The sequence below is a fragment of the Hippoglossus stenolepis genome, chromosome 15, assembly GCF_022539355.2.
Source record: "Hippoglossus stenolepis isolate QCI-W04-F060 chromosome 15, HSTE1.2, whole genome shotgun sequence".
Taxonomy (NCBI): Eukaryota; Metazoa; Chordata; class Actinopteri; order Pleuronectiformes; family Pleuronectidae; genus Hippoglossus; species Hippoglossus stenolepis.
The window spans coordinates 11,972,878-11,993,074 of NC_061497.1; the positions used below are offsets into that span (position 1 = coordinate 11,972,878).

Consider the following 20,197-nt stretch of genomic DNA (forward strand, 5'->3'; position numbering starts at 1 on the left):
CATCTGCATCACACAGCCTTGATGGACTCCTGTGTCTTCATTAGGACTGTATCCTGTAGATGGAGCAGACCCAGTACACATCTGGCCCGCTGGGCTGATGAGAAGTGCAGACACGGGTTCCTGTAACGTTTCCAGGCAAAGACAAAGCTTGTTTAATTTGCTTGGCAGGGACTGACCCGTGTCCAGGCGAAGTACTAAACATTTTTCTTAATGTTGCAGCCTCATTCCTGCTGTTCTCTTGACTATGACTGACAAGGCTTTCCTCGGGGCAGTGTGCTGAGGCCGGTCTAGCAGAGCTTAAAGTGTGCATGGTGATGGTGTACAGTAGTTCACTTGTGCAGGCTTTGGGACCTTGGACTCGTACAGGCTGCTCTGCTCCGCGAGTTTTGTAAGTCATCCGATACAGCAGTAAAAAAAATAAAACAATAATCAGTTCTTCTAATTACATTCAAAGAAAAGTTTCCTTATCAAATTACAGTTTATGAAAACATGCGATGAAGCTAACATGACACAGGTGTCGTCACCAAACCCTGAGTCATTTCCGACAGTACCACTGATGCAGTGATACAAATGTGTGTTATTATTAACCAGTGTAACGTGAAACCACAGGGATCATGTGATGGCAGACCATAGGGCATTGTGCAATCCGATCTTTATTTAACATCAAGTCCCATAAAGAAGATTATATTTGCTAAACAACAGAAAATGTGTTTAATGAAGAACATCTGGAACATCAGGGAACTTCTTACATGGTCTCGTTGGAAGCTATAAACCTTCACTACTTGCAGAGTCTCTTCTAAAGGGGAATATACAGGTTTTTTCAGCCTTTATAATGTTTAGATTTTAATGTAAATTGTTAAATCGGAACATTATGTATGTTAAACAACAGAAAATGTTTAATGAAGAACATCTGGAACATCAGGAAACGTCTTACATGGTCTTGTTGGAGGCTATTGATAAACCCACACTACTTGCAGAGTTGCTTCTAATGGGATTATACTTTTGTTTTTATCGTAAACCCTTTCAGGATGATTAAATCTGAACATTATATTTGCTAAACAACAGAGAGTGTTTAATGAAGAACATCTGGAACATCAGGAGGCTTCTTACATGGGCTTGTTAGAGGCTATTGATAAACACACACCACTTGTAGAGGTGATTTTGTATGGCTCCTATACTATAGTATATTTTCAGCCTATATAATACTTTAACTTCAATGTCCGGACCCCTTTGGCGGCAGTATTGCAGCACAAAGATCCATCTTGAAAAATAAGCTAATAAAAGCCTCCAAGTTCCATGGTGCAGCGACACATCCGCCCTGTGTCTTTATTTTCCAAAAGCCACGAATATCATCACTCACATTTTCCAACAGGAAGCCGCACTCGCAGATAAAAGTCCACTGTACCACTCGCTCGGAAATAATTTTAGTAACAAATAGCCGCGATTGAACTAAAAATACTTGCTTTTCCACTGATCTGTGTCTTGTTTATGAGCTATTTTAAATGTGACATTTCGCAGTCTTTGATTCCAGTGGAAATCAGCTCAAAGTGTACGTCAGACAGTGCTGTTCAGTATCCTGGAATCGTCGCGCCTGCTTTGAATGAGACTTGTCTTTGTATTTCCAAATTTGTCATTGGTGCCTTTTTTAAATGAACTAAAATTGATGCTGCTTAAGTCAAAGACTGTCATTACTAAAGTTGGCAAAAATATCAGTAAACATCAATATATCTGTGAAGGGGCTCTTTGACATTACTTCACAAATCAGCTAATTACGATCTATATTTCTAAAATAAAACAGACAAAAATGGGTGTACACTGTTCCAAAGGGATCCATGGTTGACACATGCAGCTGTGACCTCTGGCTCCTGTCAGGAGTATCAGTGCTAAATGTGACCAGAGGAGGCAGAGCAGTGTTTCAGTGTCTGTTCAGACGAGAGGAAGCAGCGTGAGACGCAGGAGACACTCGCTGCTGTAGATGGAGCTCTTTAATGTCCACACCTGCAGGACAGGCAGGGCTGAACAACAGGCTGCTGTTTGTACATGAACTCGTGTATGTGGTTGAGGATCAGAAATCCACTTTAACAGCACTTCGAGGCGTGCATAACAATAAAGGTCCGTTACGAAACCACATTTCAATTCACTAGATCCAGATTGTTATTTGGATCTGCACCAAACTACACACACTCATAAATATCGTTCCCCATGAAATTCTCAGAAATCAACAAAAATGTTGAAAAAAACCAACGTTAGAGAAAGTGGTAAAAAAATCCTGGATGTGCCCCCTGGTCCCGATCTGCACCAGTGGTTTCTGCTGACTGACAAACAAGCTCAGGCACTCAGGCCAAACAGTCACATTAAATCCAATGAAGCCTCACCAAATTGCACACTCTCATTGTCATCAGTTCCCTAAATGTGTCCGATTTTTTTTTCCATCAAGATCCATGCCTTATTCCCTGGATAATCAATCTCGCAATGTTTAAGAAAGTGAAAAAAAAAATCCTGGATCTGCACCAAAATGTAGTGAGTTCTTCCCTGACACACGTCACATCCCTCCATTAAGTTCCGTGGAAATCCGTTGACTTGTTTTTGCGTCATCTTGCGGTCAAACAAATTTGACATCACATTGTCATTTGCTTACTTGAAGCGGGAAAATGTTAAATCTGCACAGACGGGGAAAAGTGCTGCATCATTGGGGGTTTTCTCTCTGTGCAGACATGTCGTCTTTACCAGGTCAGTGAAGTGGGACATTCTTTAAAGAAAAGGACATCGGGGGATAACTTTGGTGCAGCCTGCGTTTGGCTGTTTAATTGAAGTCATTACCTGGCATTGTGCTTGTCGTACTTTGTTTGCTTTGATTGTGCCGTCGTACTCCAGAGGTGATGCACAGCAAACAGCTGTAATTTGTAAGGGCTGCTCAGGTCAGCCTAGGCATGAAAATGTAAATGTCGGAGAGGGAGTCAGTGTGTGTTTGTGTGTACAAGGGGGGTTGCATATTGGCCAGCCCCCGGTTGACCCTTGTTCACCCGTCTCGCTCCGCCTCGCATGAGTCTTCTCCTAAACATGTGTGCAGCTGTCAGCTGGAGAGTATTGGTGAGTGAGTCTGTTGTATGTATGTGTACGTGTGTGTTTGGACAAAGATCACTTTTTATTTTATCACCAAGACGATGATTATTTATCTTAAACATAACATATAACAAACAACGGAGTATAAAATATGCACGTACTCTTTAGAATATTAAAATTGTTTAAAAAAAGAATGTGAATTCATTTTTAGAATTTGTAAGGCAAGGTAGTTTTATTTATTTATGAAGTACATTTCACACACAGAGGTAGATACTAGGTGCTCGACAGAGACATTAAAAACAACACAGAGAAATTAAAAGAAATATACTTAAAATAAGAAAGTACAGTTTAAAGCAAATTTCAAGAAAATTAAAGAGATTAAAAAGTAGAATAAAGAAAAAAATATATACAAAAAATTTGATTAAAATTGTATTACAATATATTATTGGTTTCCAGTATTGCTTAAGTACTGCTGGGGATTAAAGAAGAATTGTGATGAAAGCTTTTTCTTATTAATCTTGGTTATCTTGCCGTGATGTTAAATATTACTTCAGGTGCTTTTACTGCAGCAAAGTCACAGTGAAATTTGTCCTGTTTATTAGTCTGAGGCAGAGTTGATCACGTCTCTAGTGACAACATCTGGCGGTCACATGAGAGAGCTGCTGGCTCGGTCCACAGAGATGATGACCGGCTCTATCGCTTTTTCTCACGCTTTCTCCTAAAACACGCAATTATATATCGCGAACCGAACTACAATCAAGTTTGTGTCTGTTGTGATTAATAACAAGTCTTTTTTCTTTCTCTTTCTGTCTTTTTCAGTTGCGGCTCCAAAGTTAAAACCGATGAGGAATCCAATAATAGTGGACGAGGGGAAACGGCTCACAGTAAAGTGTGAGGCCACGGGGAACCCTCTCCCCACCTACAGATGGTTCAAAGATGGCAACGAGCTGAAGAAAAACAAGAAAATCAAAATACGGAACAGCCAGTGAGTACAAATCACCCGTGTCCTGTAAACATTACACGGGCTGTGTGAGATGAAAAGAAAGTGAGAAAGCTGCCGTTTGAAAGTCATTTAAAAATCCTCATAAATACAGAAATGAAATTAGAATATTAATAGGGTTCCATGGATGTATTATCTGAACTGGATACAAGACTTTCCTTTGGATAAAAAAAAAAACAGCCCTGACAATATATGACAAAATAAAAAGGATATTTACACTTAAACATTAATAACACAGAGAGTTATAATGGACCTTGTTGTAGTTTGTCCGGTCAAAAGTTTTACTGACATCTCTTACATGAGAGTCGTATTTTGGGGGAAATGCTTTTTGGGTTGTACAGTATTTTAGTTGCAGTGCCACAGTTGGCAAAAGGGTAAATTGGCAGCATTGTGAGTGGTGCCACAGTATCCAGCCAATTAATGCATCCATGGTCCACTCTCTCTCAGTCAGGACGGCTAATCATAATATAATAGAGGCAACTTATCATCATGCTTTTATCCTGTAACATTCCTTAGACCACAGTGCTGCCAGTGGAACCTCTTTGATGATACACTGTGTAGATGCTACACTTGTGGTTCCTCTGCTCTGTTTGTGTAAGATGTTTTTCTCTTTCAAATTTGGCGTCAGACGAAAGTTATTACACGTGTATGGAAGCAGAGAGGTTGTGCCACGCTGCTGCTTGCCCTGTGCTCTGCCTGTTCCTGTCCCCCGTGTTTCCACTTGTTGCGTTTCCATGCTATTTCCTCCCTGCCCCGATTCCCCTGACTCAGCTGTGTGAGTGTTTTTCTCCCACAGGAAAAACTCCAGAGTCCAGATCAGCAAAGCAAAACTGGAGGATTCTGGGAATTACACATGTGTGGTGGAGAACCCGCTGGGAAAGGACAACTCCACTGGCATCGTAAACGTCCAAAGCAGTGAGTACCGACTCCTAAGCAACAAGTGAAGTGGCGCAGATGTACTGGCATTGTTGTTGCTGTTGTAACTGTTCTCTTGCCAATTGAGAGATCCAGAGGAGCCATCGCAAACAGGCATGTAACTATGGTAACATGCATGAAGAACAACTGTCCACACATGTGCCTCCGGGCCCATTAATCAGTGGAACAGTGCATTGGGCTCAGGAGTTGAGTGGAATTTACATGCTATGTATGGTGTGACCTCTTGGTCTTTCAGTCACTGCAGTTTGCTGGAAGGGTAAAAAATCCTGCTCCTCTGTCACTGGCACACGACACACGCAGCAGACTACAGAGTATAATTCTAAAACATAGCTCGACAGAATATGAAAGTTGCGATAAAGAAATCGTCGGCGTGTGTGATAGAATCGAACACACTCCCTCAGTAGCAGTGTGTGTGTGAGTTGTGCAGAGCGCTGGAGCAGATGAAAGAGTTTTGATAACAGCTGTCTCCATTTGGTGAGGTGGTGAGTTTGTGTTTGTTCCAACCAGTGTGGGTAGTGTGCATGTGTGTGTGTGTGTGTGTGTGTGTAGCTGCTGTGGGTAGCTTGTTGTCTGAGTGGATGGAGCCGCTATAAGAAAAAAAAAAAAACGATATAAGAGCCTTGCACAGCTGAAACATTTAAGGAAGGACCTGATGTTATCTGGTGCCGGACTGTCAAAGAACCGTACGGCTGGTTGTCTGGCACACATGAGTCAGGAAAAGTGCTTGATGTGCTCGAGGAGCTGCGGCTTCCTGTCGGCACGTTGAGTTCACCTGGCTCCTCTAACTGAAGACTGCTGAATAATGTCTCGAGACGTTGATACGGTGGAGATAAGAGGCTGTGGCGTTGGACAGATTCATAAATTGATATTTTCACATTTATACAGTTGTACAGAACAAACAAACAAGACAGCCGCTTCAGTTCATCCATTCTCTAAGTTTTCATCAACTACCTCCGTTACTCTTTTCCATGGTCTTTGTCGCTATCTCCAGCTCCAACATTATCTATTGACCACTACCTTTTGCTTTAAGTTTAAGTATTAGTTAATTGCACACAAATCGGGGCAAGGCCTCAACCAGCAGAGGCCGGGGTTCGATCTTACCTGTGGCCATGTATGCATGTCCCCCCCCCCCACTCTCTCTTCATTCCTCTTTCCCAACCTTACTCTGTCCTATCCATTTAAGGGGATAAAAAGAAAAACCTCATCTTGGACCTTTTTTGACCGTGTCACAGTAAGGTGTGCTAAGCTGCATCTTTTTTCATGGAACAAAAGTAACAATGATGATAAACAGCAATTGTCGATACATTCACTCTACTGCATTGCTTTTGGAGAATCAATGAGTTAAAGAAATAATGATGCACCAAGGGAGGTTCTTCTTATCGCACCACAGAGGAGATACTCTCATTCTCATTGCTGACCTTGACAACAGGCTGATTCTTTATTATTTTTTTGTAGACATCCTCACACTGGCATGAGAGGCGTAGCTGCTGAGGGAAAAGGGAGGGACTGGAGTTTAGCCATCACTCAGTGTCCTTGTATTAACATTCAGGCACAGTAATCACTCCCCCTCCTCGCTTTACATTTGTCAGGGCCACCTTTTAGAGCCATTGTTTACTGTTAACACACCAAAGCTGCATGGGCTGCATTGTTTGAGTATAGCGGCTGTTTTCATGTAAAGAAAGGGCCCATTGTGCTCAAAAAGGCGGAGATCCGCCGTATACCTCCAGCTTGAAAGTTTGATTTCCACCAAAAAATTGTAAAATGAAGAAGTCATCCATCTTGCAATTTAAATGGGGCTGCACATTTCCTCTATTCTTTTTTTTCCCGTCATGTAAAAAGCTTCAGCGGAGTTTTATAGCCAGATCGTGTGACTTATACTTTACGCTTGTTATGACACTTGGCTTCATTCCATTGCCGTGATACATTTTCTTTTACTCACGAGCGTGTAATATTCGAAATAGGAAGTGACTCAAGTTTACAAGTCAAACATGCAGGGCTCACATTTATGAAATATTTATTTGAGTGACAGTTATCACTGACTCATAATCATGTATTATGGCAATTAAATAAAATAGGTTAAATCGTGCTATGCGCCCAGCAAAAGGTCGGGGGAATCCCTGGTGGTGGCACCTGTTTGCCTGCGTGTTTAATGAAGGCTTATGAACTGCAGTGGCCCATGAAACTCTATATGATGATCCTTGCAGGCAAACGTGCTGGTAATACAGCAATATCAAAGCAAATCTAATATTACAAAGCATTGAACAAGTGGGCCATGATGCACAGTAGCCATAATGGATAGAAGTTCCCTGTGCAATGATACAGAACACGAGTGTGCTGTGTTTTCATTCACACTCTCTACGACGAGGAAAACGTGATATCACTGCATCTGCTGCAACATGTGGGCTACGTTTTGAAGCTAAAGAGCATGTGTATACTTTTCTCATTCACATTTGCCTATTTGTGTGTGTGCGTGTGTGTGTGTGTGTGTGTGTGTGTGTGTGTGTGTGTGTGTGTGTCTGCAGGAAGCATCCATGTGTGTTCTTTGTGCGACTGTCTGTCAGCACTGACATTCGCTCAAATCACTCCTGGATATTCCAACAATGGCATCATTGTATGTCCTATAATGTGCAGTGATCGCTAGATGTCTGTCTCCTGTGTGTGTGTGCGTGTTTGTGTGCTCAAATGTGTGTGTGTGCAAATGTGTTTGTTCACCGTTCAATAAAAAAGTCCCATTGTGTTACAGCAGCACGCCTAGTTCCGTCATGCTTCAGGGGAGAAGGCAAGACAGGGCGAATCGGGGGAGGTATGTCCATGGGCAGGGGGAGGGCTCCGCTGGAACTACACACGTCAATAAAGGGAAATGGCAGCAAATTGTGCACATTGCTGTGATCATCATGTGCTGATGAATGGCTGGAATGGACAGATGCTGGACAGTGAACGACGGATTTCAATAAACAAACATGTGTTGCTTTGCTTGATTCCAATGCAGAGGACCTGTAATTTGCCTAGAACGAGAGCTGCTTCTCCTCCTGAAAGTCTTAAGAGAAACGGCTATTGTGTTAAAGGGCTGCAGTGGAGTACGCTCGCCTGCTGCAGTATGTTGCCGAAGCAGCATGTAGCCGCAGTATTATCTGTGTATGTGTGCCTTCTAGGGAAAGAGAGCGAGGGGAGGGGTGCAGATGTAGATGGACAGAGAGAGCAAAAAAAAAGAAGAGAGCGTCCATAAAGGAGAGGGGGGGTACAAAATGAGGGGGAATTCATGACAGAAAGCAGACAGAGAGCGAGAAGGGAGGGATGAGAGGAAGACTGTGTGGAAGAGAGGGAGAAAAAGTATGAAGAGGAGGAAGACAAGAGCCCGCTGTGTTGCAGAGGAGACTTTCACACCCATTTTAGAATGCAGTTAGTGCTCGCCACAGCTTTGTCTGAGGCACCATCCCACTGTATCTGATGTCCACTGTCAGGTGTGAGGTACACAGCTTTTCTCTACCTGTGCTGTAACCTCTCACAGTATCTGGCGTGCGAGACAAACTCGACCGTGCTTTATCAATGTGAGGATGCTCTCATAAGAGACGTCGGACCTGGACACAGAAAAGGAACGATCAGAGATGATCAAGTGAAAACAGCAGCTCGGCACGGCGGCATCGTCCTGACCCTCTCGGTGAGGTACAGTGTAGCACATGGCTGTGCCTGCCTGCTGCCTGCTCGGGGAAAAGGCAGACTTTGTGAAACCATCACTCAGCTCCACCACATGGTGAATACAGGCCACCACAGCCCATCTCAGCAGCTCACACAGGCTCCTGCACTGCACTGATTGGAGTCAGTGTTGTGTTAATGTGTGTGTGTGTGAGAGGTTTATCTCTTAAAATAGTTTTTTTACATTATTTAATTACATGTTTATTATTTTTCCAAAATTTTGGGATTTAAATGTTCCTCTTTTGCATCTGATCGTTTTGAAATGGTACAACTGTTGTAATGAAGCTGCACCGAACACAACGAGGCATTTCATCAACGAGTTTGAACACAGGCACTTTGACGTGATCTCCACATTTATCGAATACACAAGGAGTGCCAGACAAACCTGACAGCCCTGAGGAGGGATTAGATAAGGTCTGCCTTTTTATTTGAGGAATGTGTAGGCAGAGATTCCACATACTCCGCCGTGTGCTATAAAAAGCAAATTAACCCTTATGGCTGATGGTGCATGTCGCTGGTCATTACTCAACCCTTATCAATATTTGTGTAGCAAGACCTAATGCGACATCCTTGTATCTCTGAGCCGAATTGGTTCATCGTAGGTGATATACGTCGCCTTGGGTGTAAAAAAAAACAAGTTCAGGGCCGAACCTAAACCCAAAGTTTAACCCGTCATGCATTTTAAAGCACATACAGCACTTTGTGGCCTCCTGCCAGCCGTCGAATGATTGGATGTGTATGGGGATTTTGTTCATGTCTTTTTGTTTGACCAATAGAAGAGAAACACGTGCTGTCAGTCTATGTGGAGTTATTCAGCGCGGATAGTTGGACGTTCTGCTGAGTTGCTTGTCATCGAAGTCTCAGCCGTAAGACTCATCTTCTCTTTGGCTGCACTGTAGCAACATGAGATAGATCAATCATTGGATCAATGTTTAAGTTCTTTTCTGAAGCCACAAGGTTTTCTTCCATGTTCTTTTTGTGTTTTGCCAACTTCGGCATTGTTTCATGGATAACAGTATACAGGATGTGTGTGTGTGTGTGTCTCCCGGTGGTCCAAACTATCGTATGTCTGTTTTAGCTGTTTCTGTAACAATTGCTGCCTTTTCCAGAGCGACGTTTTCAGCCTCATGCACAACACCCCCCCAGAGTAGAGGGCCAGGGACCATTTGTTGTCCATGTGGTCTGACCTCTACCCTGTAATCAGTCTGGCATGGTAAGACCTGCTGGCCTTCAGCGCAGCGGTGTAGTATATCATCAACTGTTTTCTATAAGGCCAGTGTGAAGGAGCAGCGCTAGTCAAAGTTTGCTCGGCTCCACGTGGCTTCAGATTAAGGCCTGCCATTATCCTACAGGCTGCTGTGTTGTGATAAGCGCTTGTGAGGCAGTCATGTGTCTGCGGGCTGCAGGTCACATCCTTGGGGGGTGCTGTGCGCAGCTCCACTGAGAGAGTGTGTGAGCGTCCAGGAATGTGTTGATGGAAATCACAGCTGAACATATGATTGCTCCAACCTCAGCAGTCATGCTGGGGCCCACCAGCAACAATTTCGCGCATGCACGCACGCACACACACAGGCCCCCCCCTACACACACGCACACACGTTGGTGCACAGACATACGTGTGCACATACCTTTACATGCTTTCACTCCCCATCCTGAAGTCAAACACAGTGGCCCCACACCCCCGCACCCACATCACAAAACCTAAGGCTAAAAACAACATTTTAGCAACCGTTTGTTGAGATAGAAACTTTACAGGGTCCCATAGAAACGCTTGTCACTTCTAACTCATATCACAACGCATATCACAGTTTAATCTCTGCTTCCAGTTACCTCCCTCACATCTCATACATGCTGAATCTGGCCACAGCAGGAAGTGAATGTACTCTCCTGTGTGCAATTCATCAATTCATCGCACATCACAGAAAAGCCATTGTTTCATCAACAATGTGTTGAGGTTTAAATGTCGGGAATGAAAGCTAGGGTTGGCAATCCTGGCAAAGCAAGAGCAGGCTACACTTTGAAAATATGCAGCCGATACATCCCACCCCCTCCCATCAGCCCTCTCATCAAAGCTAGGCCGCCAACACACATGAACATGCACTGACTGACAACTGCTAGAAGATGACTTTTCCATGACTCACTTGTTAACTGACTATCGTCTCTGCTTCAGCGGTGTATGTCTCTCAGGTTTGTGAAGAGCCCGCTAATGCACATTAAGAGCACATGCAGGGTGCATGGAGGCAAGCAGGTCGGTTAGTGACTGACGGGGTTTGCCAACCAATTATTTCATCGGGTTGGATGGAAATGATTGGTTGTGTTTTTTACAGTCCTGTGAGGGCCTCAGACAAAGGCTTTTTTTCTCTGTTTCTAGGCAACTTTATTTATTGATGGTTATCGGGATGTGAAGGGGATTTCCACAAATAAGATAAAGTCTTTCAGAAACAAGTTGCCAACCCTACTTGTAAAGGATGATTGATAGACCCAATGACGTTTAGAAACCCAGACAAACAAGTTTGGCACATTTTGCACATTTCAAAATAATGTCATAAAATCATGCTGGGTTTATATTGTCTTGCCTTTATAAGGAGTCTGTGTTTTACTATTTCAGATTAAACTCCGTTATTAGAGCATTATTTGAATCATTATTTGTTAACTTGCCATTTTAGCCTGGTTAAAATCATGTTCAATGCCCTTTATAGCCTGGTTCATTCCTAATATTTGCTGGGTCAAGCAGATGACATCACAGTCACTAGTAAAAACAAACTCCCACAGTTCTTTTTCTGTTTTCTTCCAGTAAGTCTTTATATCTGTTCTACGTACGTGAAACATTACAGTAAGTGCTACTTAAAACCAGATAAACAAAAACTTCCTTCTCTCCTTCTGTGTCTCTCTTTTAAAAACAAAACTTACTCACCCCTACTACGCAAGCAACAAGATAAACTCATCTCTAATGATGCTACAGGATGTTAGTTGTGGCCGTGGCTGAATGTGGAGCATCTGTAAGCCAGTCAATTGTATTGATCGCTGTGGGTAAGCAACGGCAGCAGCAGCAGCCATGTCTGAGAGGAACAGGCCTTCACATCTGCCAAGCGGCCTGTATTTACAGGCCACTGGAGAACAGCTTGTCAGGTTCTGTGGATCAAGCCGCCGCGCTATTAGTCATGCCCACTTTTTCAAAATTATGCTCAGTGCTGGGGTCTGGACAGACATTCCTCCGAGGTGGCCCTTTGTGATTGCTCTGGAATCTCAGGTCTTGTCAGTTGGCGGGTTTGATGGCCAGATCAGGATCCAGTTTGGGCTCTGTGGAGCAAATTGGATATCGTAATCTAAAAAACACACACAGCAGGAAACACACTGTTGTTAGACTGTTGTTTTTGAAATGCTGCTTTATGTGTACCTTCTCAAAAGGGTCTGCTCCTGATTTTAGTCTTTGGAAATCAAGCAACAAACGTTCTTAATAAGTTATCTGAGATATATAAAAACAGAAGAATCTTTATGTTGCTCCCTCTTAAAAGTGTCGTAAGTTGATAACAATGTATAGTGTCCTTACATTGACCACAGAAAACTAACAGTTTAAAATGTACTTATTATTTCCTTGGTCCATGTTAAAGTGTTATCACTGTTAATGAGATGTTATTACTTGTCTGACATCACAGCGTACCTCAGGACAGCTGGAGTCTATCAGAGTTCAAACCTTGTTTTGAAGTTTACCGACAACAATATTTAGTTCTGGACGCAGTCATAAAATCGTCACTTCGCCCACACTAGTGTCTTGTTTTTGTTTATAATCGGGGCCGTTCTGTGTTAGTGGACAGCGTCCGGTGCGATGGGAAGATTCAGAGTAAACGGAAGAAGTTTATGTCACGGGGCGGAAAAACGCCCACGGCATCGTACAGGCACGCATCATGCTGTCATGCAGCATCACTGAGGCATCATCAAATGGGCTCAGTGTTTACATGCGCCACAGGACAGAGGAGGACTTGAACACTACGCTTTGAAAATCATCCAATGGAATCTTAAATCAATGATTTTTTAATGAATAAGAAGTTGTTTGATTTTTAATTGTCAAACATTTTAGCGTGAGGTTGTCGTGTGCCTCAGAAGAAAGACACGTCTGCATGTTCTACCCCCAATCATTTGGCATGTGGGTGTGTGCTTTTTCATCATGCGTGGGATAATTGTATGTTCTTACTCACCTGATGTGCACCTGAGCAAAACTGCTGCAACAATAACGAGGGAATTTCCCAAATACTGATCTTAATCTTTGTTTAGTTTTGTATGTATTTATCCCTTTTTCTTGACATGGCAATTTGAGGAAAATTTACCGAGACGTCCTTTTAACCTCAGGTTAATCCGACAGAGGACGAAGTAATATGAGGTGGCTGATGCATAAAACACACATCAGCTCTCTAATATGTCAGTAATTCATTGCATATGGACAAAGGCTATGCGTGGTATGAGTCGCTGGCCTTTGATGTGTATGTGCTAATGTGTTGGAGAAGATGCAGCTGCTGGAACCCATCATTTGTAAGAATCCGAGAAAAAAAGAAAGAAAGAAAGAAAACGAATATAAAAGTTGCGCTAATCCCATCCATCCGATGTGGTAAGCGGGCGCTCTCAATCCAATCTTTTGAGAAGAACAACTAAGTTATTGAAAATCAGACCACATCTCACTTGTTAGGGTATCCTGTAATCTGGCTGTGTTATGTGGGACACTTAAGCCCTCAGTGTGAATGAGTGAGGATATTGCTATGTGTGTGGACGGAAGCAGCTGTTACACTTGAAAAGCTGAGTGATGTGAGCAGGAGGTGACATGAGGTTCTTGCTGTGTGCGGGGCTTTGTTAACTCTTCCTGGGGCTCGGGACGAAACCTATCTGGGCCTTCATTTAATAGCATAATAAAAGATTTCCATTCAGCCGCCCCTCAGCTGTCCTGGTGGTCTATTTCCTGATGGTGACCCCAACTGTGGGTGACTGTGCTGGATTCGGTTCCAAATAACGAACAAGCAACTGCTGTGTTTGTTGATACGAGGAGAAGCTATCGGCCAAAAAACATTATTAGGCATGATCTGTCGTAAAAGCTTGCTTGTACTGAGTCAGTAATAATTTGCAGTTACTTCAAAGTGCAGCGAGCTCAGCCAGTGTGCTGAGAACAGGTCTGTGAGTAAACCATTGTTACCCCACATCAAACAGAATCCCTGTTCCTGTTTCCTTGTGCTCGAGTTTTCTTTGAGCACCAGAGAAACATATACTTACCATTCCACCGCTCGTAGGTCAGGAGCGCAGTACTATAGTTTGCTTGCCACAGCTGTGCCTCATCCTAAACCTCCCATTACTCCATCATGCTTCTTCCTTTTGTCAGTGATTTTGCAACTACGTTCATCACATCCCCGTGCCTGTCGGGGTGACCAAGTTCTCGGATCCTCCATGAGCAGCGAGCACGTCTCCCCCCCTTTGGAGTGTGCAGGTGTGGAGCGTGGAGGGAACGGCTCTCGCTTTAATTACTGATACACTCATGGTGAACTCATCCTTTAGTATACAGAGAGCGGGCAGCCTGACAAAACAGCAGTGCTCGCCGTTGCCTGTTTTCAGGACGTACAGCGAGTGTGGGTGGTGTGTGTATATAAGAGTGAAGGAGGGCTGCAGCACACACACATATGTACGCAGAAGATTGTGTGCTTTCTAACTTTTCAGGGGGAATAGCAGTGGGAAAACCTTGCAGCAGCTGGCCACTACTGTAGCTGTGAACACAAGACCCAAATAAGGACCTGTGGAATACGCCTGTATCTGGTACAAGGTTGCAAAGTCTGCCCTTTCTCAGAAATGACGGCCAGCTGTTGAAGGTGGAGGACAATAAGAACACATGGTTACTGCACATTTTGTCCTTTTTAAAGTGGTTAAATTATCTATATTATTCATATAATATTCATAGATAAACAATTTAGACCTAAGGTGCAGACTTAAAACAGGGTTTTCCGAAAAGCTGGCAACATATCCTCTGAGGCAGATAGAGTCATGGAATAGGAAACATTTCATAGCTTAAACTTGACATTTTGCCTAAAAAATGTCTCTTGCCAACCGAGCCTTGAACAGTGGGTTAGCAGTTGTTTCCATCATTGTTTTTGTCAATGAACCCATGTAATCTGCTTCAATGTCACTCCCCTTACTTAGATCCTTAGCCACTGTCTGAAACACCACCCTAAAAAGTCTGTCACAGGCTAAGAGCGCCAACCAACAAACGAACTACATGACCAATAATGGTTTATCACAAGTACTTCAGCAAATCCCAATGAATTTCATTAGTCACATGTATTGAAATCGATGACATCATAAAGGGAGAAGCACGCATGTCTACATAAAAACCACAGAAACACAAACGTGGCACCCAGTCTTAAAGCTACATACTTTACACACTGTTCTGTCGGCTCTTAATGCGTTTTTTACACAATGTTCGTTTGACCAGCAGCATCTTGAACCAAAACCAATGCCACACCTTCCTTCACTCATCATGTTCTCAGCAAGGTGTTGCCAATACAGTCTATGGGTTTTGTGACCACAGTAAAAGTGGCGCTACACAATCAGAATTAGAGAAGTTGCGCTTTGTACTTGAGAGCCAAAAAACAACCCAGCCAGCTGCTGTACACACTGGTTTAATTGATATGTTGCATTTCGTCTGGCAGTTGGTGTTCCTCTCTGTGTTGGAGAATCCATGTTAGCTGCTTCAGGCGGTAAATGTGACCTTCTAAGACTTAGTACAGGGGTTTCCTCACTTTCCTGGGTGCAGCACACACCCGGCGGGCCTGCATGGCAGCTAGCAGCTAGGTAGCATTGATTGGCACAGACACACCATGCAGTTTGAAGCCAATTCGCTGAATAACACTAAGTTGTAGCTGGGGTGTTTCTGGTTTAAAGGCACCTTGGTAAGAAGGTGACAGTTTTTACATTGTTTTTGCTCTGAAAGACGTCACAGTGCGGAAAATTATCGGTGTTTACATCACTGCCGATCGGGTTGGAGCCATCTCACTTTATAAACATTGGGATGGCCTAGAGTTTCACAGGGAGGGACTCACATGCACAAACATGAACGCATGCCCAGGCTGGCTACCAAAACAAACAACACACACTGAGGGAGGGTAACTTCTCTGCTCAGGATACATTACTCCATATCTTTACATGAAAAAGTGATATGTATATATAAACTTTAAGTTACTGTACATAGCCTCTCTATGGTCTTTCCTACTTCAATCTTGTTCAAGTTTAAATCCTATAACTTTTCCCAGTGGTGGTGTTGATTAGATTGAAGATTTTATTAAAATCAGATGGATTTTTGTGGATTCTCTCCGGCTTATTGACCAATTATTTACTTTCATGAGTCGCCTCATGAAAGTAAATTAGTTTATACATTGGGTCACTTTATCAAGTGTTTACATTAAATGCCTCAGAATAAATCCCCTTGCAGTGGCAAAACATGAACAAAAAGAGCAAGCATGCAATTTTTCCACATTTCTTAAAGAGTTTCTCGTGTTCGACAGCAGTGTCTCTGAGAAAAACAATACAGACCAGAATGGTGCCGTGATTTGAATCTTCGGTAAAAAGGCTGTTATCTGTGATTTATTTTTTAGTAGGATAAAATTCCCAGTATCCCTGAATGTTTTAACCTTTTCCTATTTATCTATCTGACTGTACATACTAGTTGGGAATGATCCAGCTCGCGTGCATTGACAGGAGTTTCTAAGGTCTGAGGGAACGAAAGCATCTTAAGCATCATGGATGCAAGAGCAGCTGAAAGAACCACGCGCGAGCTGCTCCTGAATAGACAGAGCGGGGAGCAACCCCGTCTGGAACTGGGCCACAGAAAACACCATGTGTCACTTTGTTGCCAACTGCACACACACTGGTGCCCGCCAGCAGCCGTATCAGCACCCGTTTCTGCACCCGCGCCGTACCCTGCCCTCCATAAGTGCACTACTTTTGCAGTGCCTGAGCAGCTGTTGTGCAATCGCAGCACTGGGCTGCTCTTTGATTTCCCTTCAGCGCTGAGATGATTGAGGCAGACAAGACCAGGCATATCAGCTATGTGACTGAAAAATGGTAAGAGGAGACAAGAATATAAAAGAAGACACACTGGTTGTGGCAGTGGCAGTAAGAGTGGGTGGTAGATTAATGCTCCTGGCAGGATCCATTTTGTTCATTTCTAAACATTCCTGTTTCATACTTAAGTTGTTTGAATTGTGGATAATTTCCCATTGAAGAAAAAAAAAAGTCCACTCTCATTCATAATGGGTTCTTTTGTGGGTCCTACCTACAGTAAATATTTATTTAATTCATCTTTGGATATTTGACATGAAATCCCTCTTGCGTATTTAGAAGTCAGTACAAAATGCTTGAAGACAGATGCTGGATGTTGCTATTTATTGGGTGTGCCTGTGTGTGAAATGGGTGCATGCTTATTTTGTGTTGGTTTTGGCAAGCTGGGACATTTTCCATCCGAGGCTCGTGACGACAAATCTTCTTTTGCCATATCTCATCCTTCCTTCCGTTGCTGCTGCATTTGTCAGAACTTGAGCTCCTGTCAAAATAGGTTGAGGCTCTAAATCTGAAAATAAAAACTCAGTGTGTCATTTATTGTTTAATCAACACAATTTAAATGGGTGTCAGACTTTCATGCATACAAAAACATGCACAGTCTTTCTTATGTGCACGCATGTTCCCACTGTTTAACTTGTGAAAAGCTAAAAACAATTTATTTTAGATTTTCTAACATGCTTGCTTAATCTCAACCGTCACCTCACATCCTCTATCACCACATCAGACTCATCTCTCAGCAACTTCCCAATCAACCAAAACCACACATCACCAATTTGGTCTTTTGTTCTTCTCCCCCTTATCTGTTTATCTCATTTACTCATTCCATCAAGATTAGACAGTGTTGCAGGAAGGGACATAATACGGTCTCCACAAGTGTAGAAAGAATGCATGCAGCAGGAATCGGCCTCTCGTACAGAGATAAAAGATCTGGGTCCCGGCAGTAACAGGAGACATGTCAGACATTCCCTGCCAGGAGTCGAGAGGTGAGGCGAGGGGGAGGCACGTTGCAGGGCTTTTTTCTAGTACATAAAACTGGCTTGTGGAAAAGCTTGTCTGGGTGGCAGAGTCATTACAAAGCGTCGTATGTGACCGCTGAAGGATCTGTACTTAAGACATTTCTCACTCACTCATCTGATTGTTATGGCCTCGCTTTAATTTTTCCTCCTTGTTTGAATTGTGACGATGTTCTTCATTATCTGATTAAAAAAAGGGAAAGCCTCTGATATTGTAGATGGTAAAATTGCAGTATGGTGCCACCTGTTGACATATTACTACCCAACTACTATATTTCTTTAATTTACATCATAGAGTTTTATAAATGTATGTATTCACATGGCTCTTAACGGACGGGAATATTTATTTCCTTCACATGCCTTCCTCCACTTAGGCTTCCCTGCAGAAATGTCTGACTGTCAGAGATGGACCTGGTCTGCGCACTGTTCTCGATCACTGACACTCCCAAATAGGCTACATAATTTATACTTTTTATCTCGATAACATTGCTTTTGAGAACGAAAACACAAAGCCATAACAAAGTCCAGATGCATCCACCACTCGCTGAATAACTGCCCTGGCTCTCTCCCTGCACAGAATCAAGACCCTGTCGTGTTGTGAAAATGGCTTTCTGTTCAATCGCAGTGCAGAAGTGAAAAAGATCAGGCCAAGCTGAAGTAAATTATCAACATTTGTCATAAATTAGAGAGACGTCTATAACTCTGCACCCCAGACAGGCCACTTGAAAATGTATTTCACGACACAACTTGGCTTTCAGGTCGGGGTTTGTGAGGGCTATGACTTTTTTGTTTGCTGCATATGCACAGGGTATCTCGTGAGGAAAAAACTGTGCAATGGGGACCTCTCTTTTCATTTTTACGATTTTCCTAGAATCCTTTGGAGAGCGTGGAAAGACAGACATGTTTATGAAGGTTTCCAGATGGTCCTGCTTGCACCCCCAGCTTTTCTCTTCAGTTCTTCGGCCATGAAGGATTAATCAAAGTCAGTGGCAAGGGCTGATGGCTAAACACTGTGGCTCTCTGCGAACCCAGAGGGAACCTCTCTGCAAGTCTCAAACTTAGATTCAGCCCGTGGGCTACAGGACCAAGGAAAGTTGAAACCTGAGGTTAAAGAAAGTGAGCAAACTTAACTAAAGCTTGGCCACATAAGTGCAGATAAACGAACTCTGCCCCTCACTCCGTTTACCCGCGCTGTGGAGTCAGCCTTGTCGAATACACCTGAACTCTGGTCCCCTTTGTGAGGTGGGGGATTGTGCTGCCTGACTGCAGACAGACAGCACCATATGGCATGGCGGAGAAATGCACCAGAACAAATTGATGGAAGTTGAGTCATTGAGACTCAGGTATTTTATGCATTCTCTGTTACATGTAATCATTTGAATCGTTTAGAGTTCATTTCGGACATGAATCCGTTCGCTGTGATTGAATGTATTTGCACTGCGATCTAAGGTGAGTAGAAAATGTCCTGATCAGAATAAAGTTTCTCTTTTATCAACCGTTTTTATCCTCAACATTATCAAACGGCTCTTGGGGATGGATACAGATCAAAGGGCTGTCTCTAGATAGTGACAATCAATAAACACACACACACACACACACACACACACACACACACACACACACACACACACACACACACACACACACACACACACACACACACGAGGAAAGTTAGAACAAAACAGTTTCCAAATAAGAAAAAGTTATTTTTGTGTAATGCTGCTTCCAAAAGGGTATTCTATTAATTATCACTTCAAAAACAATATAGAGTTGGTTGGAACTCGATTGGTTTGTAGCATACATGACAATGCAATGCACTCTCTTAGGCATTTTCTTTTGGAGACACATGCAGAAACCCGTGTGTCATGCAGCTGCTCTGCATGGCAGTGATGCTCAAGCAAAGCAGTCGCTACACATGTTATTACACCAACTGTCAACACAAATCGCTGTGGTTTGTTCACAGCAGCGTCACTTCATGATTACAGATGAGTCCACTTCAGATCATCCATTTGGATTCAACACAGTATACACATACAATAACTTGCAATGCAGTACACAGTATATATAAGAGCATAGTAACATATACAACTCAAATCATCACATCAATTAGCCTTCCTTATATTGTATATATTTACACAATATTATTTAGTGAATCCTCCTCAGACAAGAGCTAGAAGGGATATTGTTTAGAACCAATTCAGTTAAAAAACACAAATGCAATGACATTTAAAGATGTTTTTTTTAAATTCAACTGACACCCACCACATACGATTAGACAAAGATTGCGATAAGACACATTCACACCTGCATTTAGACATGTACACACTGTTTTTCCAAAGGACACTTAGATATGTGGGCTGGAGGAGCCGGGGTTAAACCACCCAGCCTCCGATTAGTGAGCGAC

General features: G+C 42.9%; 1 protein-coding gene across 3 annotated transcripts in view; it reads left to right on the forward strand.

Moving 5' to 3' along the window:
• Positions 1-20,197, forward strand: part of nrg2a (neuregulin 2a) — a 73,717-nt gene that overhangs the window by 31,550 nt on the left and 21,970 nt on the right. For all 3 annotated transcript variants that reach the window (XM_035178022.2, XM_035178021.2, XM_035178023.2), the window contains exons 2-3: positions 3,883-4,048; positions 4,860-4,978. In XM_035178022.2, coding sequence (XP_035033913.1) covers positions 3,883-4,048; positions 4,860-4,978 — 285 coding nt within the window. The remainder of the gene's footprint in view (positions 1-3,882; positions 4,049-4,859; positions 4,979-20,197) is intronic.